Source organism: Hipposideros armiger, unplaced genomic scaffold (assembly GCF_001890085.2).
Source record: "Hipposideros armiger isolate ML-2016 unplaced genomic scaffold, ASM189008v1 scaffold_1164, whole genome shotgun sequence".
NCBI lineage: Eukaryota > Metazoa > Chordata > Mammalia > Chiroptera > Hipposideridae > Hipposideros > Hipposideros armiger.
In genome coordinates this window covers 96,476-120,816 of record NW_017732514.1, presented here as the reverse complement: position 1 = coordinate 120,816, position 24,341 = coordinate 96,476, and the positions used below count along the sequence as shown (strand labels likewise).

General features: G+C 44.9%; 1 protein-coding gene across 1 annotated transcript; it reads left to right on the top strand.

The window, feature by feature from the left end:
* The first annotated feature begins 65 nt into the window (after positions 1-65).
* VXN (vexin) lies at positions 66-22,825 on the top strand. Its single transcript, XM_019632682.1, has 6 exons — positions 66-527; positions 4,880-4,935; positions 11,381-11,531; positions 15,542-15,603; positions 18,424-18,518; positions 20,345-22,825. Exons 1-6 carry the CDS (start codon positions 461-463, stop codon positions 20,526-20,528), a joined length of 615 nt encoding a protein of 204 aa, XP_019488227.1. The 5' UTR covers positions 66-460; the 3' UTR covers positions 20,529-22,825.
* The last annotated feature ends 1,516 nt before the right edge of the window (positions 22,826-24,341 follow it).

The following is a 24,341-nucleotide window of genomic DNA, read 5'->3' as shown; positions in this document are numbered from 1 at the left end:
GGGGTAAAAAAAAAAAAAAAAAGAAAAGAAAAAAAAGCATCACGTTTCCTTCTCGGTGAAATTCTCCAGCCAAGCTTGGCGCTAACCGAGTAGGCGATTTCACTTCATCACTTCACAAAAGACTTCCAAATTCACTGCGGCAGACACGGCAAAATAAAAATGTTAAATACATCCTGGCTGGGAGGGGGCTGAAGTCTCCAGGCTCAATCAAAGGTTTGCAGTAATAGGATTCATAAAAAAAAAAAAAGAAAGAAAAGAAAAGAAAAGACAGATGGGATTAGAAAATGTTGCAGCGAAGACTGGAATGAGATGAGATCACAGCACCAGCCTGTCTTTTGTGGACCTGCACAATGATACAATGATTCCCTGTGCCACACTGGATTAGGAAACCTCGCGACCAGGGGGGTTCAGAGAGAGACCTCCGGTTCCCAGGCACTTTGGGGGAGAGAAGGCTGAAACGATGCATCAGATTTACAGCTGCAGCGACGAAAATATAGAAGTTTTCACCACTGTGATTCCTTCCAAGGGTGAGTAAAATCGCCCTTGACTATTCGTTAACCGGGCACCTTCTGCGGGAGGGGGGGGGGGGGGGTGAGGACAATCACGTGCTGTTTTACTACCGTTTCCCCTCAGGTCTCTGAGCCCTGATGCTTCTCTGTTTTGATGCTATTTGTTGTTGTTGTTGTTGTTGTATCTGAAAAGGAGGCACGTGGATAAATCTCAGTCGTTGAGAAACAATCCATCAAGGAGGAAACGAAGGCAGTTAAATATTCCGTTTCACTTAATTCAGTACTGCAGCCCAAATCGCCGAAATGCAAGTGACAGCAAGCCATTGTTGGCGCAAACAGATGTGAAAACAAAATTCCCAGGGCAGTGAGATAGGTTCTTTCATCTTCTCCAGGGAGCAAGTGGGCTCTGAAACGAGAACCAGACGCCTCAAAAGTCTGGTTTCTAACTGTGCCATGAAATGTGAGGAGAAACACTCCCCGCGGTGGCCCAAAGTCCAATGAAGTGGTCGAATAATGAATGCCCTGACCCGGGCTGGCCTCTACCCAGACCTCAGGGCCACGCTCCCAAAAGTAACCTGGACCTAGTGCCACTAAAAAGTGTGACTTTGTCAGTCCTTGTGTTCCGAGGTGAATGGTGTCAAGTCCCAAGAAGGGCTTAGGATAAGGGCTCAGATGACCGCAGGTGTCTGGTGACTGGACCGTCCCCTTGTCCCCTCCAAAGCTCGCCCTCTCTTCTGCCGCCTCTGTTTTCACCGTGCAGCCCCTGTGTTGCTGGGACCCGGCCTGTGGCTTAGCCCTGGTCTCATTGTCAGACTTGAATGAAGGGGGCTGGGTGTTTGCTGGTGTTGTGACCCCCTGTGCAAACAATTCCTTTCTTTTTCCAGTGTCAGCCACCGACAGGGCCATTGCACAGGGGGGAAGGGAGAGACTCAGCCTGGCCACAAAAAGACAGCGAGCAGAACATAAATTAAGCTTTAGACATCTATTGCCAGAGAGAGAGAAAGAAAAGAGCTAACAGTCTGCCCACGTGCAGGAGCTGGAACTCTCTCTGGGAACTCTGAAACGTACCCAGAAAGTCAAGGCTGAACCCCTGACCCAGAAGTCCCACTTCTGGGTAAATACCCTTCCATGTGGATGCTCATGGTGGCATTGATTCTGTGAGGGCAAAACTGAAGAGGACCTGAACGTCCTTGAAGAAGGAAAGGGGTAAAATGTGATGTCATCATACTATAGAACATTCCATAGGAATGGACAGGTACGTGTGTGGACAGAGATCTCAAAGCAGAATGTTGAGTGGAAAAAAAAAGCAGGCTGAAAATTATGTATGTATGATAACAATCATTAAATTTGGAAATACAAAATAATACTATTGATACATATCTAGAGAAAAGTATGAAAACATAGGTTGGAAAGATACAGATAAAATTAGTGATCTTGGTAGCCCTGAGGTGGGGTGGAGCAAGGGGGGGGAAGGGCAGTAGAATTAGGGGAGGGTAGAAAAGGGATCTAAACCGGCCCTCTCCTTTTTTATGTATTTTATATGAGAAGGAAACAAATTGGAAGCAACTATGAAAATGTTAAAATATGCTGATTTTCTGTCATCTCCACCACCACCCACCACCCACTCCCCTCAACCCCCCTTCCCCCGCTCCCCCTCCCACCCCCTTTAAAAAAAATTTTAGAGGAAAAAAACAGTTCTTTTCAATGGAAAATGTACAATGCAATTCAGGAGCAATGTCACACTTCACCGGGATAAAATTATTCAAAACAAACCCTTTGAGGCCATGTGCTTAGCATAGTGCTCCCCAGACTGCCACCACTTCTGCTCTGTGTGACCTTGGGCAGGCTACTTAACCAGTCTGGGCCTGAGTTTCCACTTTTGCAAAAGGGAGAACTAGAACTCACCTCCCAGGGTTATAATGAGGGAAAGTGAGGTATAGATAAAATATGGAAAGCTTCTAGAACAGTAGCTGGCATGTAATAAGCACCATGAAATACATCACTTACAAAGTGATTTCTGTTTTTATTCCATTTTAGGAGCAATGAATATGTTCAGTCAAAGACAAATATATAATCCTCTATTCCTTTCTTACCATTTTCATTCATGGCCACCTCCTGGTATTCATCAGTATTCATGGACATTTCACTGCTCAGAAAGTTGTTCTCTAGAAAAGGAGTATTTGCAGTTTATATGAAACCAGAAAAAGAAGAGGTCCACCTCTTCCTTCTTGGTTTGCCCCGTCTTGCTTTCTGCAAAGCCACCAAAGAGCTCTCAGTGAGAGAAGGTGGTACTAGCTTTCCTACGTCACCACTTGAGAGAGATTGGTAACTCTTTATTACATCCTCGCATTCCCTAACTGCAAAAATATAGGTTGGTTTGATTTTATCTAACTAGGGTTATAGTCGTCCCTGGTTAGCCATGTTTAGTCAATGTGCAACGAACAAAACATTTTCCAACCACAAGTTCAGTCACAGGGGCAGCGTGGCCTAATGCTTAAGAGCACAGGCCTTATTCCACCTTCAGCTCTGTGACTCCAACCCTCAGTACCTCCATCTATAAAATGGAGTTAATGAAGAAGAGCACCTACCTCACAGAATTGCTGTGAGGAGTAAATGAGAGAGAGAAGGCAAATAAGCCATCTGCCTAGTAAAGCTCATTGGGAGCCAGTATTACATTTATTATTGTTGTGTTATATCCCTCTTTCCAACACACATGTACACACACACACACACACACACACGCATTGGGTTCAACCTATGTAACTATATATTTTTTTTGGCTGAGCCATCTTAATATCTCACAAAAGTATGGCCACAGCAAATGTTACAGTGCTTCTTATGTATTTTAAAGGCACAGGACATAGATCAAGTCTGTAACTGAGGACAAGTGTGTACTTTTACTTTCTAGAGGAAGAGAAACCTTTAAAGGAAAGATTCCATAGACACAATTGACAATAAACACAAAAAATAAAAGCTGTGGTTTTACCAAGAAGTTATACCAGAAGCTACTTCCTGAGGCACACCAAGAGTAGGTTTAATTCTGAGGTGAAGAGTACCACAGCATTCAAAATAATTCACTTAGGGATAAACAACAGTGGGGAGAGGCTGGCGAGGAGAATCAAGGAACAGCAAGAGGACATGGAGAAAACTTCAGAAAGAGAAATTCTAATGGAATGTTACAGACTCCAGAAGTTATCGCCTATTCCTTTCACCAGCCTTCATCTTGCAGAGAAAGAGGAACATCATAGTAACCACCACTAATTCTGGGAACTTACTCTTTGCCCGGTGCTGGGTCAAGGGCTTTGTAAAGATTAGCTCATGTCATCCTTGCCACAGCCCTCTGAGGTAGGTGCTATTATTACCCCTGACTTAAAGATGAGGAAAGTGAGGCTTAGAGAGGGTGAGTAATTTGCCCAAGTCACATAACTTGCAAGTGGTCAAGTTCAGATGCACACCCAAGTGAAAGGGATGGGGAGCCCTGGCTGTTAACCAGAGCGCTAGACACTAGACAACTGGTGTGATGGCTGCAGGCGCTCTGCAGGAAATAACCTCGAACTCTTCACTCATCTGATAGGTGACATCTAGGCAGGGCAGTGACACCAGGGGATTTCCGTTCCAAATAAATCATTCTGGTAACAAAGTGGAAAAGAGGTGCCTGGGTGTCTTCTCCATTTGCTACCAATTGCACACCTTTTCCCAACCGAGTAACATTTGTTAATGGTTAAATGATTTTTTAAGTTTCTTTGTTTTTGTGGTAAAATACACATAATGTAAAATTTACCATTTAACCATTTTTTTAAGTGTACGGTACTGTAGCATTAAGTACATTGTTGGGCAGCCATCACCACTATCCATTTCCAGTACTTTTTCATCATCCCCAACAGGAACTTTGTCCCCATCTCTTTCTTCCCACCAGCCCTTGGTAGCCTCTATTCCACATTCTGTTCCTATAAATTCGACTACTCTAGGTATCTCATACAAGTGGACCCATACAATATTTGTTCTTTTATGTCTGGCTCTTTTCACTTCACTTAACGTCTTCAAGGTTCATTCATGTTGCAGCATGTATCAGAATTCTGTTCCTTCTGATGGCTGAATAATATTCTATTGACTGTATATAACACATTTTGTTTGATTATCCGTTCATCTGTTGATGGACATTTGGGTTGTTTCCACCTTTTAGCTATCGTGAATAATGCTTCAGTGAGCTTTCGTGCGCTCAACTAAGTCACATCTGAAATTGCAATGGCACCCTGCCTTCCTCCAATGTACCCTGCCCCACTCCAGTTTGAACCTTCTCTGTTTTGTTACTGTAGCTACATCACACTCACAGATGTTCTCTAAAACCATTCCTTGATCTCTCTTTGCAGTGTCCAGTCCAGCCAGAAGAAGAGTCAAAAGCTCTCAACACCTCTTGGCCAAGAATGTAAGGAAACTTCCGTTTTGATCTCTTTGATTGACTTTATTTAAAAAAGCGTTGTCTAACTTTTTCACTCTCTCTCCCTCCTCTGCTCCCAATAAACAGGAAGGTTTCCTATGTCCCATGTTGTAACATTCTCCATCCTCCACTTGACCAAAATAATTAGCAAATGTCAACCAGAGAGCATTCATCCCTGAATTGGACCTCCCTACTCGGCTGTTTTCCTCAGACACAGAAAGTAAATCTCATTCGATATATACTCTTTTTTTCTTACTTAAACAAAGTCCATGATGTGGGTATAGCATCTCTGACCTAGATGTTCTCCTGTTGTTGGCACTTGAAATGTTCCATCTTTCTTCACTATTCTAAAGTCAGTGCAATGAATTTATTTGTACAAGGTACTATACTTTGGGATTAATTCTTTGGTGCCTAGGCCTTCAAAGCAGAATTAACAAGTAAGAGGATAAGAATAGTTTCATCCATCCATCCATCCATCTATCAAATGTTTACATTCCTGTTATGTGTAAGAAACACTGGGCTACCTGTGCAGAATTAAGTGATTTAAAAACATGGTTTCTGCTTACAGTTTTGTCGTATATGACCAGGAATTCTGAACAATTGTCAGGTTTCCTTCCAGCAATGCCTTCCCATTTACTTCCAACCCACCAACATTGGCTTTCACTTTATTTTTGCTACTTTAAAAGCACACGCATTACCTTAAAATTAGTTTATGTGTATTTAGAGTCTAATGATGCTGTGAATTTCTCATTTTAGTTCCAGATTTCTTTATGTAAAAGCTGTTAATACATCTTTGTACTTTAATTTGAAAGGTTTGTTTTAACTATTAATTGTTTCCTCTTGGTCATACTGGAGTTTCTAGTTCTATCACAGTTTTTCGTTGATTTTCTAAGTATCTCAATTTTTAAAACCCTATCCTTCATTAAAAAAAAAAATTTCTTTAAGTGTCCTTCGGATGAAATGGAGTTTTAGTCAATGTTGTTCTTATGTACATTTATTACTTTTTTAATATCCAGAGCAGTATGTGCCCATTATAAAATATGAATCATTACAAAGATATAAAATATAGTATTAATAAATCCTAAGAAGCTAGTAGAACATAGTAGTTAAGTGTGTAGACTTAAGAGTCGAACTTCCTGGGCTTAAATCCCAGCTCTATCCATTTCTAGCTATGTGACTTTGGGCAAGTTGCCCACCCATTCTGGACTCAACTACCTTAGTATTAAAATGGGGATAAAAAGAGCACGTATCTCAAGAACCACTGGAAGGAGTAAATAATCTAATACCTGTAAAGTCCTTAGTCTACAGCCTGACACATTCAATACGCACTGGCATGTTTAAGTGAAAATTTCTCATATACTAACATAATTATTATGCTTTATTGCCTGATAACATATCGTTTTGAAATTTGCTTTATTCACTGAAAAATAAATCTTGAACATCTTTACATGCCAATTAACACATTGGAGCCACCCCATCCCTTATAGAGGCTGCATAGTATGCCATTGTATGACTGGACTATAATTTTTTACCCAAACCAAATCTGAAGTTTCCTAGATTAATTATTTAACCAAATCATCAATAAATGGGGTTTTCCCATTATTTTCTACTAAAACAACGCCACAAGAAGTACTCTTGAACATATTTTTTATGCTCTTATGCAAATGTTTTTGAGGATAAATTCATAGATATGAAAAATCTGAGTCATCAAATCAACACATATACTCCTTAAACTTACACAATGCTATATGTCAATTATATCTCAATCTAAAAAAAAGAAAGGAAATGCTCAAAGGATATGAACATTGAACACATTTTATAGCCATTGCCAAATTCTTAGCAGCTGTGTTTTAAAAGCATCTTTACCAGAATACCTGCGCCAATGTTGTTCATATTTGACAATCTGATAAATGAAAACATCTTATTGTTTTAATTTGTCTTTATTTATTGATATCATTCTTCATCTTTTCATAGATTTTGTTATTTTTTAAAATTTTTATTTTATGGGTTCCTTACTCATGTCTTTTGCCCATTTTTTCCTGTTAGTTGTGTGTCTTTCTAAAAAAGCTTTTGAGAATATTTTATATATTAAGAAAGAAAAGGGCTTTCAATGGATGGAAAATGTCTTTGTTGTAGGGCAAGAAATTCTTATTTTTCTTATAGTCCCTGGAAACTTAAGCCACGGTGTAGAAGGAAAATGCTCCTGACTTTTTTTTTTCTTGTTTTTTTTAAAATTTACAGCAGAGGATAGTTTTATTAGAGCAGAAAGTAACAGCTCTCAAAACAAGAAGGGGTCCCAACTGGGGTGCCCCAATGCTCCTGACTTTTAAGGAGCAGTGGGTGTTACCAAAAATGGAAAGGGAAGCAGTAGTTTGTAGGTAATTTAGAGTTTAAGAAAAGTTTCACAACAGACCTTTCGGTCAAGGACTTGAGTTTGGCATTCCTCAGGATTTGAAGGAGCCACAAATCATGCATGACTCAGGGACAATACCTTAGTAATTAGGAATATTGAGTTCTCAGCCAAGTTCTTGCCTTGAATTTCTAACCTTAAACAATTTTCCTGTCTGAATCACCTCGTATACCAATACCTACTAGTTTTATAAGGACAGAACAGTGGTTACAAAAACTTTTTACTTATTTATTTTTTACTTTTATTTATTTATTCTTTTAATTGGGGAGTTGGGGGAGGGGAACAGTGTTGGGGAATTGGGGAAGGGGACCAGCCAAGTTGTTGTTCTTCAATCTTAGTTGTGGAGGGCGCCAGTTGCCATCTGGCTGCCCGTCAGCAGCTCATGGCCTCTAAGCTCAAGGTGCTGTGTTCAATCTTAGTTGCAGGTGTAGCCACCATCCCATGCGGGAGTTGAACCAGCAGCCTTGTTGTTAAGAGTGCACCCTCTGTCTACTGAGCCATCTGTGGCAGCTCAGCTCAAGGTGCCAAGTTCAGTCTTAGTTGCAGGCAGGCATAGACCACCATCGAACAGGCAGTCTTGTTGTTAGGAGCACATGCTCTCACCAGCTGAGCCATCCTTCCACCTGTTGACAGCTCAGGGGCATCTCAGCTCAGGCGCAGTGTCACTGGCCAATGTGGGAATCGAACCGGCGGCCCCATTGCTTAGAGCTTGCACTCTTAAGCTAACTCCTAACCAACTGAGCCACTTGGCCAGCCCCTAAAAACCTTTTTAAATGGAAACTAGATTACTATACTTTCTAGTCGTTAAATAGGGTTTTAGGGAAGAAAGTTTTCAGGGGACTTAGAACCTGAACAAAGTAGACAACCCTCAGTGGTGGAGCTAAAGCCACATCAACACGAAATACACAAAGCCACCAAACATGGGGCACAGCCTCCTGGCATATTTGACTTCAGCCGGGCACTGTAGAACCATGCTCTCAGATTTCCTGGAAGTGGAAATTTTTGAGAAAGACTGCTATGTTTATGACTTCCCTGTTTAAAATATTTTTACCCAGAGGGAAAGAAAAACAACTCAAGTATATGAATACATATAAAAATTGCTTTTCATAAAAAATATTTTTAAAAATCACAAGCTAGAGTCTTGTCTTCAAATATGCAATCTTCCTTCAGGTGAGAGTTTCATAATGCCCTCTGGCTTTTGAGCTCTCCTCTGAATTTCTGATTTCCCCTCACAGCCTGACTCATTCTTTGCTTAAAAAATTCAGCTCCAGCTACAGATTATTCAAATTAGAAAGAACAGGGAAGGTGTCTTAGTCCACCTAAGATCGAGAAGGGAGTCCCAAAGAAGAATGAATTGGCTCTGATCTCTTGTTTCTTCATCCAACTGGCTCTTGGCTTCCCTTTGAGTTCCCGAGAAAATGATTCACATTTTGCAACTGTTCTCATGTATCAATGTTTATGGCTTTCTTTGTCCTGAAATTCTTATTATATCTGTGCCTATTCTCACTCCCTGGACTACTATGTGGATGTCAGGTTCCTTCCTTTACAAATATTCCTTTCCTCTCTGAACCATCCTTAATGTTACCATTTCCTGTTTCTCTGTGGTCTCCCTCTAAATCCCACTTTTTCTCTGAACCCAGACACTGTTTCTTCTTCAGACACTCTCACTGGCTTATTTTTCCTCCTTGGATTCTCAGGCAATTTCATTGACACCCTGATCCACCTGATGCCACCACCATTATAAGAATAGCTCAACGGCTCTAAGGTCATTATATCAGAATAACCAGAATGCTTCTTAAATGCTTGTTATCTGTATTTTGTGCATGGATCCTACAGGTGGTTTGGCGTGCTTTATTTAGACTCTTTGTGAACTTGTATTTACATTAATAAAGCAAATTATTTTTAATGTAAAAAAAAAAAAAAAGAAAGAGTAGCTCCGATACAGCAAGGGCAGACAAGGATAGCCCCTTCCCGCATAATCACAAAGTGTCAAAACTGGGGGTTGAACCCAGGTTCACCTGAACCCAAACAAGTTATCTGATAGGAGAGGGTGAAAAAGTTGCTGTTTTAATCTGCATTTATTTAATTATGAATGTTGTTCAGCATCTTTTCATGTTTATTGGCCATTTGTATTTGTATTGTCAATTGCCAGATCATATTTTTGCCCCATTTTTCTATTTTGTCCTCTTTATGAATTTGTAAGAGTTCTATATACATAGGGATAATTTCCCATTATAAGTAACACATTTTTTTTTAATTGGGGAATTGGAGGAGGGAAACTGTTGGGGAATTAGGGGAGGAGAACTGTCGGGGAATCGGGGAAGGTGAACAGACAAGTTGCTGTCCTTTTGTTCTTCAGTCTAGTTGTGGAGGACACAGGCTTCACTGGCCCATGTTAGTATTATGATCATTGCGCTCTTCTCAGCTGAGGCAGTTGGTTGCCGGCCATTGGATGGCCGCTCACGGTCCACTGCACCCCATTGCAGCCTACGCCGTCAATGGCCACTCACGGCAACCTAGCTCCAGGTCAAGCTGTTGTTCACAATCTTAGATGTAGAGGGCGCAGCTTACCGGCGCATGTAGGAATCAAACTGGCAGCCCTGCTGTTCAGAGCTTGCACTCTTACCAACTGAGCCACTGGGCCAGCCCCCAGCAACACATGTTTGATTGAGCCATATTCTAATGTTTGGGCCTGTGGATTTTTTTTTTCATTTTGGTGTGAGAAGTATGGACAGGGATTGATTCACCCCAGTGACCTGACATTGATTCCAACAATATTGATTAAAGATCCAATTTTTCTCCATTCCATGAAATAGCACCCTATTATGATATTTTAAAATTCAGTCTTTTTTGCTTCACAGCCTCCAAAATATGATTGTTATATGGGACAAGTGAGGGGGATCTTTCAAAGGCTAGACTGTAGGGCTGAGATGGGTCCATCTCACTCACAGATGCATCGTGTGCTCAGGAGCTGGCACAGAACGTGCCCTCGCAGGATGTCTGCAGAAGGAAGAAACCAGCAAGCAAGCAAAGGGTTAAATGCAAACCCCAGAGAAGTTGCCATGGAGTATTGGAGGTTCCAACGAGCTTTAAAGGAGTGACAAAATTCAGAATGAATGGCCCCAGTGTCCTGGATAGGTATAAAAATATGCAGAATGTGAGCCAAAAACTGCTAAGATTCCCTTTGTCACTCCCAATATTAAGATAAAAGACTTATTTGTCTCAAATGTTTGCATTTATTTCAGTGATTGAAGTATTTTTATTATAATTTCTAAGGCCCATTTTGGTGGGCCCTGACAAAAGGGGTATTTCCCCTTACCATACTCCCCAAACACACCCATTCAGCAGGTGATCCTTGCTGAAAATGACTTAGCATTTAGTGCTGTGTTCTGGTTTACCAGGGTTTCCGCTTACCGCACCACACATAGGGAAGCGCATCTCCCAGCTCCACCGGACACAGGCATTCCACAAGGTGGAGGAAACGTGAGCATTCAGGGGACTTGCCAGCAGCGTCTTTCTTTTTTAAAATCTGGGAATCAGTTGGGCCCCAGACCTCTCCCTCTGTTAGAGCCCCCAAAAAATCTGTCCTCTGCATGAACAAAAGTGTCCACTCAGCTGCAAAAATGGTATGACTCGGATTTCCAGGACTATCCTCGTTTCAAACAGCCAGTCCTATTGTCAGACCATGTCAGGCCGGGGTGCAGATAACCAGCCCCAATTTTTGAGCTGATGGCCCAGGATCCTGATTCCGTGAAGGGACTGCTGGTGAGGAACCCCCAGAACCTTCATCTTCCTGCACCATGGCACCATTGGACATTGTCTCAAGTTCAATAAAACGGTTAACTGTTTCTGGCCAGTTTACTCAAGTCTTCTCACTGCTCCCTGGCATTTACTGGAGTAAGGTGGCTCCAAAACATCGCTGTCAGCACAAGATCCATCTGGAAAGCTGCAGTCCTGGCCTGAATCGTGGATCCCTAGATCCAGGGACAGGAACAAGCTGACTGTCCTTCCTCCTCCCTGCAGGTGGTGATCGAATCGGACCGCTATCCGCCCCGACCCCTGGAGCTGCTGCCACTCCGCGGCGACCGCCGGGACGGCGAGGGCCGCAGGTCGGGCCGGCTCCAAAGCCCGTGGCAGCAGGGACCCCACCCTGCCAAGACCCCTGCCAGACCCGGTATGTGCACCCGTGTTCCCAGTACCTCCTTGGGGGACAATGACACGCTTAGAGCAGCAGCCTCAGTGTCTGCATCCTACAATAGCTTGTGTTTTGTCTGGCTGCATCATGGTCCTCTCTGTCGACCTCAGTCACACCAGGTGAGTGGAACACCTGTGGCGTGGGAACTAGCTTTTCCCAAATACATGCTCTACCAGCTCGGTATGCATCTGCTCTGGGGCCCTACCTACAGCAGCCCCACATAACATCTTTTATCTAGAAAACACTTGCTTCTGGGTGTGTGTGATGAGCAAAGATGTTTTCATCTGCCATCTTGCTCCACAGGAAGAACTGCTGCATTCAGGAGATGAAAATCTTTATGTTTCTGATATAGACAAGTGTAGACGTGACTGGAAGCAGACAAAGCCTACATTATTTATTTTACAGGCAGTGTGTGTGTGTGTGTGTGTGTAATTATACAGGCTCTTCATAAACTGCCATTTTGAAAATCTCACCATTTGAAATTTGAATGACTTAGGCTATTTCAAACAAGCTATAACAAAGAACTTTGGGACCAATTTGTTTCTAAAGCTAGAAACAGTATAATCTTACCTTCCACACTATTTTTAAAAATGGCTTCCACCCTAAGCAGTTAAACAAGTGTCTTCATCTAGCCCACTGAAGCCTGTGCTGGTAGTTTGTGTTTTATTGCTGGTTTGGGTTATTTCTGTTATGCCCACACCCTAAAATTATTCATATTTTAACTTCAAAAATACACAATAGAAAGTCTAGGATGTCCTTCTCAAAGCTTTTGTCAACAATTCTGTGTGTTACAAGAACTGAAACAAGACTCCATTGAGTATGTCCTTTCAACCATCCATCTTTTCTCCTTCGCAGATCTAGACTGCATCTCCAAGGTTTCTTTGATCACTAACCCCCTGATCCTGTTTTTATGATCCTCCAAATAAGAATGCATAAATCAAGCTATATTCTTTAGTTAAGTGATTACATGTACACATATGTACGGAGAGTGAAAGCATTAGGGAAACCACAATCTGCCTTGCAAATTAAGAGGAGATAAATTTTTTTCTGTGTCTATATATAGGTGGGTGGGTGGGTACATGTGTGCAGAAAGAGAAGAGAATATTTATCTTCACTACAAAATCATAAAGTGAATTTAGAGCCATGTTTCTCAAATTTTAATGTGCAAAAGAATCACCTGAGGATCTTGTTTTTATGCAGATACTAATTCAGTAAGACTGAGTAGGGCCCCAGATTTTATATTTCTAATAAGCTTCCAGATGCTGCTGATGATGTTGGTCTGAGGACAACAATCGATTAGTAAGGCTTTAAAGATGATCTAATGGGTGGTTCTCAGCGTGGGGTCCCCAGAGCAGCAGAATCACCTGGGAACATGTTGGAAATGCAAGTTTTGGGTCTCACCCAAGACCTATTAAATCAGAAATTCTGGGGTGGGGCCCAGCAATCTGTGTTTTAACCCCCCCACACACACATTGATTCTAATGCCTACTGAAGGTAGAGAACCTCTGATCTGCTGCACCCATCCCCTACCAACTTACAGAAGAGGAAACTGAAGCCATGGAAACTGTGACCTACCCAAGGTCACACAGCTCATTAGCTACAGAGCTGAGGTTAAATCTCAGACCTCCTGATTTCCTAGCTAATGCCTCTTCCCGATGGAGAATACTGTCTTCCCAACTGTCTTGTTTTATGGGCCACTTTTCTATCTTTCTAAGTAGCTTGCCCTGCTCAAGTCAATCTTTTATTCTGAAAGAGAAGAACAGTAAGTTATGAAATAGAGAGAATCTGCCCAACGTGTGACAGTCAGCTCATGCAGGAAATGTGCTAGTCAGGTTTAGGGAAAAAAAGAAAAAGATTGAGCTGGGCACTGATTCAACCTTCAGCTCTCCGAATCTGATAGATTCCAGAGCGGGTGGGAGAAAGGGAGGGTTTCTGAGCCAAAGTCAGACCCTAGTGCTCTTCACAGGAAGGGCTTGGCACCAGCCCTGAGCATCAAGTCTTCCATCCGCCCTCTGGAAGGATGTGTGTCTCCAGGATCTCAGATCTGGGAACTTGTTTCTTTTCTGAGCTACAGGAGAAGGCTCCTGGATGCTCTAGCCTTCTCACATGAGAGAAAGATTCTCTGAGGAATCTTGAAAATTGCGGGGACTCTGAAGGCAGAGGCCCAGCTGAGAAACTCACCATGAGGCCTTGAGCAGGTGAAACTCAGGTGCCTGGAAAGGGAACATCCCACCTCCTGGGCCTGGGAGAACCTCTCCACCAAGGTGTCCACAGGCACCTCAGAATCAACTTGTTCAAACAGAACTCATCTTCCTCCTTCAAACCTCTCTTCCTTTCTCAGCAGGGACCACTATCCATCTTTCTAGCAAGCTGCTGGGATGTTTTCCTTAACGCCCCCTTTTCTCCCCCACGCCCCACTCCATCCATCACATCACACACTAAACACTGACCATGTCAGCTCCTAGATATGTCTCCTCTCTCCCTCTTGGCACCTGCCTCGGGCTACCTGGACACAATCTCCCTTCATCATGCCTTGTGCGTAGGAGCCAACCCTGCTCCTCAGCCACCAGTCCCCCTCAAACACACCACGAGGCTACCAGAGGGTCCTTCTAGAGCAGAAGTGAGCATCTGCCATCCCTCTACTTTAAACATTGTGTCCTCCCACCTCCGGCCACCCTCCAGACCACGCCCAGGGCCCTCCAGGAACTATCCTCTGCTGACCTCTCCAGGGCCAACTCCTGTGACACTCCTGTCCCTGCCAGTCCATACATAAAGCAACCCTGAGCTGCTGTGGAATTCTGTGACTACTCCCTTATAATCTGTTTCCCTGGGCCTTCGCTGACACTGTTCTCTGTGCGGATTGCACCCTGTGTCCCTCCATCGGGCTAACTCCTCCCAGACTGCTGTAGAAGGCCCCCAGGGTCAAGTTTCCCCAGCCCTGCAAGACCAAAGAGGGCAGTTTATCCTTCTTGAGAGCCCCCTTACCTGGCTTCATCCTAATTGTTATGGACTTCTAAAGCCTCCATTTCCTCATCTAGAAAATGGGGACTATTCCATATTATGATATCTACCTGTTAGGGTTGTGGTGAGGATTAAATCAGACAAGGTTTATGTATTTTACACTCAACACAGTGTTTGACACAGTAAATACTCAAAACATATATGAGCTGCTATTATTACTTATGCCAGAATACTGTATACTATGGTTTGATCCCGGTAATCTTGTAACTGCACTTCATTGGCGTTGCAATAATCTCCTGGGGGCGGGGGTGTTTTATTTCTATGTGCTGTAGTGTGTTAGGATGGGGCTCGTCCTGGAACATCTGCCCCAGGAGAGGACTATATTAAAAGCCAACTTTCCCCCACCTGTAGTTCAACCCCTAGATTCTCAGCAGCCGCAAGCTTCAAGGTAGAAATGACTCAGAAGTAGGTTGGGCTGCGGGCATAAAGGCATAGGAAGAAGGTTCTCACATACCGCTCAGGTAGCCAATGTCTCAGGACTCTGAAAGGCTCCAATCTTTCCACATAGTGACGCTGTGCTTCCCACTGCAGGCGAGGCTTCCCTGCTCGTTTTCATAGAGGGGTGCCCAGGAACAGCAGGCTAAGTACTCGATCCAAGCCGTAAAGACTTAACTCCTGATAAGCTCATGACCTGGAGCCTTAGGCAGGAAGGAAGAGCTGAGGGTGCATTCTCTGAGCACCTCCTGCCCACAGACACAGCTCTAAACGCTTCCACACATGTGATCCTATTAGACCTTAGTTCTGTCCCCTCTCCTCCACCCCCCCAGAAGAGCACCAGTGGTGCTGGCGACCCACGCGGCAGTTGCCCCACTGCCTGACCCTACTGCCTGATTTCGCTGCCTGGTACAAGGCCTTTAGAAATTCCCTGCTTGTGATTGATTGGCTAAGAAGATCATTGATAGAGAACCATGGGAAGGCAGCAAGAACACAGAGTCACACAATGATGTTTCCTCCATTCACCTTTGCAGTGGGCATTGCTGAACCCAAATCATCAAATCTGTGTGGGAGTCGAGCCTATGGAAAGTCTTTGGTAAGTAACGGAAGCCTGGTTAGTTGCATGTGTTGCACTTGGAAGCCCTGATTAGAGACTGTGCCTTGCTCCAGGCCCAGGGACAATAGAAAAGGCGCCTGAGGGCTCTTTGCTTCTGGTCTGTCAGCTTGCATCACACGAGCGACTGCTGCTGCCTTTTTTGCCAGAAATTCAGCTCTTAGGCAAACAGAAGAAGGTGTTACCTAGCGGACATCTCCAACATGGGGGGAAAGACGTGTTTCTATGGCTGGCCCCCTGCCAGGTGGAAACGCCTAATTCCCAGTGGGAAAAGAGATGTAAGGGTCTCAAGCATTGTGAAAACACAAAACACCAGGCATCTCAGGATGGGACGCCCCAGAGGGTATCTGCTCCTACTCAGGTTCTCTGAAAGCCGACCCTGAGATTGGGGGTGTGGGGTATGAGATGTACATTAGGGATCAACACCTGTCACGGGAGAAGGGCTGCAGGCTTGGGCACTGCCACATAGTCCTTCCTGGCAGAAGCTCTGGGGCAAGTGTACCCATCCAGCTTGTCCCAAGTCGGGCCCAAATGGCCAAGCCTTTATGTTTCCTCGTTGTTTTCTCATCACAGCATGGGGGCTGCCCCAGGAGGCCATGACCCTGGGCAAGGTGACCCCCTGCAGCTGAAACATACCTGAGGGAGCTGAGAAGATATCTGTTGCCCTCACTCCCATAGAGAGGCAGCTTGTCTTTCCCTGAAGGGGGATTAGGTGGCATGTATTCAGGTCTAGCTCAGCATCACCCTGAAAAAAAACCAAAACATTTCCTTAACCCCCTCTGGGCATGACTGTGGGTACCCTCTGGGTAGTACAGGAGGGGTGGGGCCTTGGCTGGAGGTGAGGTTAGCTCAGACGCCCTGGGTTCTGGGAGCTTCAGCCCTCAAGACTCGTGGCTCACGCCATGTGAGACCTAGAAGAGCTCTGAGAGGTTGTCTGAGCCAGGCCAGCCCCTCCCTCGTCTTTATGGGACAAAGCAGACCAAGATGGCAGCACTGCACTCCTAGTCTGGGCAGGAAATGTAACCCACGTGTCTCCTCTAGGTCACGCCTGTCCTAGGAAAAGCACACAAAGGGCAGGGATGGGACAAGCTGTCTTGTCAGGAGCCCCCTGTGCCAAGCTGGTACTCCGGGGAAACTGAGGATGGCTGGGCCATTGCCACAGAGGGAAGGTTGTAGCAGCTCCAACAGCTGCCCTCAGTTGAGCCCGTGGAAGACTGAGGCTAATGGGAGGCGGGGCTCGCAGCCTTGGATCGCCGGCCCTCAGGCCCGGCGCTGGGCTCAGACACTGCCCTTGGCAGAAAGGTAGCTGTAGCTTGGAGGCCATAGTGAGTTAGAATGGGGTAGGGTGGGGAGCATTAATAATGCAGAAGACTGACCCAGGCAGCATGACTAACCCTTTCCTCTTGGCCTGAGATGATAGGGCTGGGGTCCTACAGCTTAGCAGAGCCTGGACAGCTAACTCTGATTAGCACTGAAGTGCACCGGAGGGGATGAGACTAAGGACAGTGGGGAAGGGCTGGGTGTGTGTTCTTCCTGGTGGACGATGGGGAGGAAGAGCTCCGGAGAGGCCACAAGGTGGCACAGTAACTCTGTTCACAACATCGGGCCAGCTCAGGAGAGAAGAGAGAGGTGAATCATGGTGTCCTCAACCTGGAATTCCCCAGCAATTCCAGGAATATAGTGACCTTAAGCCTTCAACGGGCCTTGGGGTGGAAGAACAAAGCATAGCGTATGTCCACTGACTGAGCAAACTCTGGACTTAGCCCAGGTTGGGCCATCAGTTGCTTTTCACTTTAGGGCATGTTTCTTAAGCATTCACCACGTCCTTTACTAGAGCTGAGGAGGGCAACCAAAGGTGTCAAGTCCCAGGTCCCGCCACACACCATGCTGCCCTTCCGGGAACTAGGAAATTGGAAAAGGATATGAAACAAGGAGAGAACCGTAAGAAGATAGAATTGGGATGCTAAAACGTGTCACAAAAGTACGCAGTGCTCTGGGGACGTGAGGACAGAGAAATCAACTTGGGCCTCCAGCCTGAGGGCAGGCTTCCTGGAGGAAGTGGCCCCTAGGGGCAGGCAAAGATGAGGCTCAATCCAGAGAGGGAAGGAAAAGCCGAGTGAGGATGCAGAGCTGGCCATGAGCAGTAGGAAAGGCAGGGCCAGCCCTGCTGGGACTGGAACTGCGGGCACCCTGGGGGGGGGGCGGATAACAGAAGGCGGAGCTGCATAGATAAAGGCGGAGAAGCCGGTTCTGAGGAACCTAGAAGAGCAGGCTGTCGAATCTGCCCCGCAGTGGGGAGGCCCTGCAGACCCAGGAGGAGCCTGGGGTATGAGGGGGGTCTGATGGGAAACAAAGGTCCCAGGTGACCGGCTGTGAAGACCACAGCAGAGGAAATGGAGAGGATGCAATCTAGGCAGTATTTCAAAGCAAAAATCTGCAGGGTTTAACAACAAAGGGGACACAGGTAGTGGGAGTCTGAGGGGGACAGAGTTCTCAGGTAAGACAGAGTTGCTCTATCTCAAGTTTATTGAGGTTGATGGTTCATGGTTCTCAAAGTGGGGTCCCAGGACTAGCAGCACCTAGGAACTTGATAGAAATGAAAATTCGCAGGCCCACATCAGACCTACTGCATGGATACAAGGGCAGGCCTAGCACGGTGTTAACAAGCCCTCCAGGGGAGTCTGATGCCCTAGGTGGGTGGTGGTTCAATTTAGCCATCTGCCTTTTAAATGGCTCTAGTCACTGCCAGAGTTGGGACCATGGCTACAGCCTCACATTCTCTTCCCCTTTCATACAACCCAGATTCCTCCTGTGGCCCGGATCTCCGTGAAAGCCCCCGCCACTGTCCTGGAGGCAGCAGTCACAGGCTCAGAGAACAGAACTGTTCTGACAAGAGGGTAAGTGCTGGTGCCTCCCAGCCCGGCTGCCTGCAGGGCTCCCCACCTGCTCGGGTCCTGCGCAGAAGAGTAACAGGTGGCCTCAGACTCTCAAGACGCTAACACAAAATCCATGCCAGCTGCAAATTACCTCTTAATGAGGGCAATAACCCTGAGTCTGTAGTGCTTCATCAACTGTTTCCCCAGGATTAAGCCAAAATGTTTTTGATGGTTTCCACTTCATTAACACCACTCTCTAGTCTTAAATAAGTGTCCTTTGGAGGATTCTTGGTTAATTAGATAAATGTAATCACAGGCCATATTCAGAGCCCCCTGTAGGCACAACGGGGTCAGAAATGTCTTCTGAATTAGGTTCAGGGCCTCTGCCCAAAGGTAAAGAAGTACGTAAGATACAAAGGTTTCAAACCAAATTCATCAGCCCCATGTCACTGTTACCTCTGGTGCAGAGCTGGCAGCTAGAGTAGCAGGGGTGGGCAATCCCCAAGCATTTTATGGAGCACTAAGAAGATAGAGGCAGGGGCCTTAACTCAATTCACCATGTCCGGGTATGCCCTTACCACTGTCTTCCATCGTGCAGGTGGCAGACAAGTGGTTCTGCTTGCTTCCCTGGCACTGCCACTGCCTTGCTTTGACTTCAGGCAAGTTAGTCAGACCTCTATGTCCTCATTTATTTTTTTAAAAAAAGGGGGGGATAATGGTACCCCTGTTGAGAGGTACTGTGAGAACTGAATGAGGTAATGTGTGAAGAGCTTACCACAAATCGTTGCTATCATTTTTCAAGAAACTTACAATCCACTACTAGTTGGAAAGACACATACTTGGGAATGCATTGATGTGCACGTATGAGGGCCCACGGGCTAAAATATGGACCCAAGTGGTGCACATGTTGAAAGCTTTGGGAGTCCAAGGAGGAAGAGGCCAATGTGAAGCCCTTCTAGATGAAACAAAGCCAGCTATTGGGCTGTCGGAAAAGTCATGATGCATTTTTGCAACAAAAAACATAGAAAATATACGCCATGACTTTTCCGACAACCCAATAGAAAGAATTACAAAAAACCACATCACTCAACATGCTGGACCTAATTGGAGAAAAGTAAGAACATCGTTTGGATTTTATTAAATTCTTGTAGCTGTTGCTGACTGCTGGAAAACCGACTATGGCTCAACAGAGACCAATAGTTCCCATCCTCACAGCTGCATTGCAAAGGACTCTGAATGGCTCCTTTCTCTCTAAGCTCAGTCATTCTCATTTTAATTTGTTCCTGGACCTTGGCTATTAAAAACTAAGGCCACTTCTTTCACCTAAGGGCAGAAAGTGAGGAGAAAAAGGAGCATTTATTGAGGCCTACAGTGTGCCAGATGCTTGATGATCTCATTTTCCTCCTCACAGAAGCCCCAGGAGTTAAATGAAATGACCCCCATATTGCACAAGAGGAAACTGAGGCTGATTGAGGTTAAGTCACTTGCCTGAGGTTATACAGAAAGGGTTCAGGCTCTTTCACTCGCCAATGCTTTGGAACATTTGCCCTTTCCAGTGAGGTTGTTCATGTAGAGGTGGGAGGGGTGGAAAAGTGGGACTTGGACAAGAGCAGAACTGGAGGTCCATGAACCAGTGTGCCCAGCGCCACCTCCTTCCCTCACCCCATATGAGCATCCCCCAGGGGGAGCCATTCCTGCATGGGTCCCAGCAGGGTCCCTCCCTCCTGTTCACAGGATGAATGAGCACAGGAGAGGTAAGAACTCTAGCTACTCTTCTCCTGGGCAAAAATTAAAAGTCTGGCTCAGTAGAGTGACTGCCTCCCCACCCACCCCTGGCTTTTCTTTAGATCCAGACATCTCAAGAAGATGACTGAAGAGTATCCAACCGTTCCCCAGGGAGCGGAAGCCTCCCTACCACTGACAGGAAGTGCTTCCTGCAGTGTCCCCAGCATCCTCCGGAAAATATGGATGAGACACAAGAAGAAGTCTGAATATGTGGGAGCTACCAACAGCGCCTTTGAGGCCGACTAAGGGTGCGCCTCCCCGGGTGCCCTGCATTGGCCAAAGTTCACTGCACAGAGGGAGAAAACTGGATTGGAATGAAACCACATCCACCTCTGCTTGTAGCTGGTCTGAACACATCATCGCCCTTACTAACCCATCACTCTGGCTTAGGATGCAGAAAAGGAACTTCCCTTGAAGGCAAAAGAAAACAGTTCCTTCTTAGAGCCGCTAAAGCCACTGGTCTGAAAGTGACTTTGGGAGGTCATAAGTTTATATCCGTATCTTTAAGGAAAGCCACACCAAAATCAATTTTTTCCATCCCATTTTAAAGACCTCCAAAGAAAGGAAGCAGGTGGTTCTTCCATCTTCATTGTGAGTTATTCTAATGTATGTGATTTCTAGTATAAATGGAAGAGTTTGATGTTTGAGGCACTTGTAAACACAATGGTTCTTACTATCCCTGTTATCACATTTATTTCATCTTGACAAGGTACAATTTTTAATGACCGAGCACTACATATTTACTTAGTAGTTCAAGTATCCGATTGAGAGTATGGTCAAGATGGGTTTTGATGACCATTTGACACAATTGCATGAATTCTCTAGTCTTTTACATGCAGTTTTTCTATAGAAAAACATGATTAAAAATTAAATGTTAAATGCTAATGTTTTCTGAAATGGTATAGTCTAGTGGTATTAATATCTTGCTTTGGTATAATGATTGTAACTTTTGAAAGTTAAAATCCATTATCTCTTATCTTCTCAAAATCCCTGTTACAGAAAGCACAATTGTTCCTGATCTACAGATGCGAGAGCCAGGCCTTAAGGAGTGGTATAACTAGATACTAGACAGTGGAACTAGATACTAGGTCTTCAGCTTCTCCACCAGACTCCTTGCTTTGCTTATTCTAGCAGCTGATTTGAAGAAGGTTTTGAGGGGTAAGCATATGTCTTTGGGGGTAATCTTTGAAGGGAAAAATTTGATAAAGTTGGAATAAGTAAGTGATTTGAATGAAATACATCATTATGCATTAGGTAGAACCAAAAAAATTGCCATGTTTATAGATCAAAAACAATTTGTTATCAATTTCATATAGTTCAACCTAATATATAATATGATGTTTTCCTTCCTTCAATGGAAATGTCATCATCAATTCCACTGTCAACATCAATAGCCTTAAAAAGATAATACGATAATGATAGCTATCATTTATTAAATGCCTACTATATGCCAAACATGATACTGAGCATTTTACCTACATTATCCCAATATTTCTAACAACTCTCAGTTAGCTGGCCTTGCCCATTTAACAGACACCAGTTTACAGCAGTTAAATAATTAGTCTGAAGGCACCTAATCATATGGGTATCAGGCTTCAATTCCTGTGTTATATCTACTCCTTCACAGAGAATAGTTCAGAACATAGGGATGGACCAAAGTTAGTAAATTATTTTGATCTCAAATGCTAACCATAGTTTATTGGCAGAGGCTGCTGGGAGTTCTGTGTGGAGATGGAATCTGAGATGAAGGAGAGCCGTGATCAATTAGTAATGCCTGCCTATGGAGGGGCTCAGTGGCATTATGCCTTGTGTATTGTCACCTGTGACCTCAACTCTGCCACCATAAGGCTTGTTTTCTCATTCGGAAGTTTAAATGAATCCAACTCACTTGATAGAGCCTGACACTCCATGGTGAAATTTAACGGTATGACTAGTTTGGAAATTGCCATGTCTTGGTACAAAGAAGAATTTGGCCACATTACTATCTCAGACTCAACTGCTTGCTCTTCATATGTTGCTGCTCTGTGGCCGTGTGCTGCTTTTTGCTAAGTTACTATTTGCATATTTCCAGGTGAACCATGAGAAGGCATGAGGGGATAAGAGGCCTCGGCTTCTAGGCTTTTACCTTGCTGATCTCTGCTCTTCAACCGTTTTAGATTCTGCAAACTCAGTCCTTGCATCAGAACACGCTTTGGAGATTTGGGTATCAAGTGGTCTTTCAATGAGGGCCTAGTCTCAAGGGACTGTCTAATAGTCTTACCCGGTATAGATAATGGGACCCAGAGCAAAGTTAGGGAGCAAACAGGTGATTTATGCTGGCCCAATCAAGCAGAGTATCCTAAGACTATTTATTTTAAATTATTTAATTTATAACTAATGCCCTCTATTTGTATGTGGCAGCTGGAGATTTCTGTAGGATGCAGCTAACTTATTTATTTTTAATTTAAATATTTCATGATGAAGTGTTTGCCTTGTATAGAACATTTTCATTGGCCAAGTCAAATAAAAATAAAGTATGCTTTGTCTGTGACATCAATAAACCACTACAAGAGTATGCCTGAGGCTTCCTCATTGAATGAAAGAGAAGACTTTCACAAAGGGAAAAAATTATGCATCTAGACCTCATTACCCCTTTACCTAAATGAAAAGGATTGTGAGGAAGAACCCAGCATATTCTTTTCATCCTAAGGCAATATCTGGTTTTGATATCACAGGCCCTGCCCAGCAGTCAACACCAGGGACATTTCTGATGGGTCCTGTCCTGGCCTGACCTGTCCGCTCTGGGTTCACCCCTTTCCCTGTTGATGCTGACTCCTTAGTCCCCACCACAAACTCCAGGGGACCCAGTGGCCATCCCCAGCCTGCTGGCCTCTCACCCCCGAGGTGGAGGAAGAGGCAGCCTTTCTCTTCTGTGCCTCCCTCATGGTCAGCCTCACTAGAGACTGCCCCCTGTGACTCATGTCACAGCCACTTGCAGAAGCATGCCAGGACTAGCTACCCAGGACCATCCGGGAATGCCAGAGCCTTGAGTCTTCTAATGCCAGAGACAACCGGGTTTCCAGGACATTTAGGGTAATAAAATTGCCTCTGTTAGGACCAAGTCCCGTCAAATATTTCCGTTCTTACTTGAGTGCTCTCTATGGCAGTTCCCCCGCCTCCCTGCACCCAGTACTTGGGTTGCCTTTCGAGCAGGCAGATGGGCAGTGGGTAGGAAAAGCAGCAGCAGCCAAAGCCCAATTTTAAAAGGAATCATGTGACACATTGACTCTAAATTGGCAGAGACCAAGGGATAAGCAAGGAAAAAACAGACAGAAAGACGACTCTCCGGAAGATTAGAATTGCATTTAGTTTGTAATTTCTTATAAGATCGATCGGCCTCTAATGAGAGGTTTTTGGTGAATGCATTGCCATGAGGCTTGGAGAGAGAGATCTCATTCTGCAGAGACCTCATATGCCTAGAAAAAATATATATATTTTGTATTTTTTGATCTGGGACAAGACTCACACCTGTTAATATTCTTTGTTGAGAGGGAGCATGTAGGTTGAGAAGGGTGTGTGCTGCTCAGAGAGTAGAAGCGAAAGGAACCTGACATGTGACATGTCCATTGACAGGGCAGTTGGGCCTGTGCCATCCTGGTTCCTAGCCCCTGCTGGAGGCTGTGGAGGAATCTTCCCACAGAAGCCCTCAGAAGCACTGAGCCCTGGGCTGGCCCCTTGGAGCACAGGTTACCACGAGACTAAACCCCTTTCCCCACGGGGCAGGCAGCCAACCCTTTGCTTGTTGGCCTAAGAGAAGCCTATGCTTTTCCAAGGACAGGTATCTGATCCTGCCCAGTCGCACGAGGGAGAGGTACCGAGAATTTGGGGCAAGTGCTGACCAAGGTTTCAGGCTCCATCCACAGGAGAATAAATTGAATTTGCTACACTTTGACCACCTGGGCCTCAGGTACTCTGCAGGGAGAGGCCCCGCTTCCATATTAACCAGGTTTTGCTCACTTCAGACTCCATGGAGCTCAGGATGCTATGCAGCTTGGCAATTGCGGGGGAGGGGAGGGGGGG

Excerpts from the sequence above, each read along its gene's own strand:
- VXN (XM_019632682.1), top strand. The coding sequence starts at position 461 with ATGCATCAGATTTACAGCTGCAGCGACGAAAATATAGAAGTTTTCACC. Across the intron at positions 4,936-11,380 it reads AACACCTCTTGGCCAAGAAT|GTGGTGATCGAATCGGACCG; the intron begins GTAAGGAAACTT and ends TCCTCCCTGCAG. Across the intron at positions 15,604-18,423 it reads GAGCCTATGGAAAGTCTTTG|ATTCCTCCTGTGGCCCGGAT; the intron begins GTAAGTAACGGA and ends CATACAACCCAG.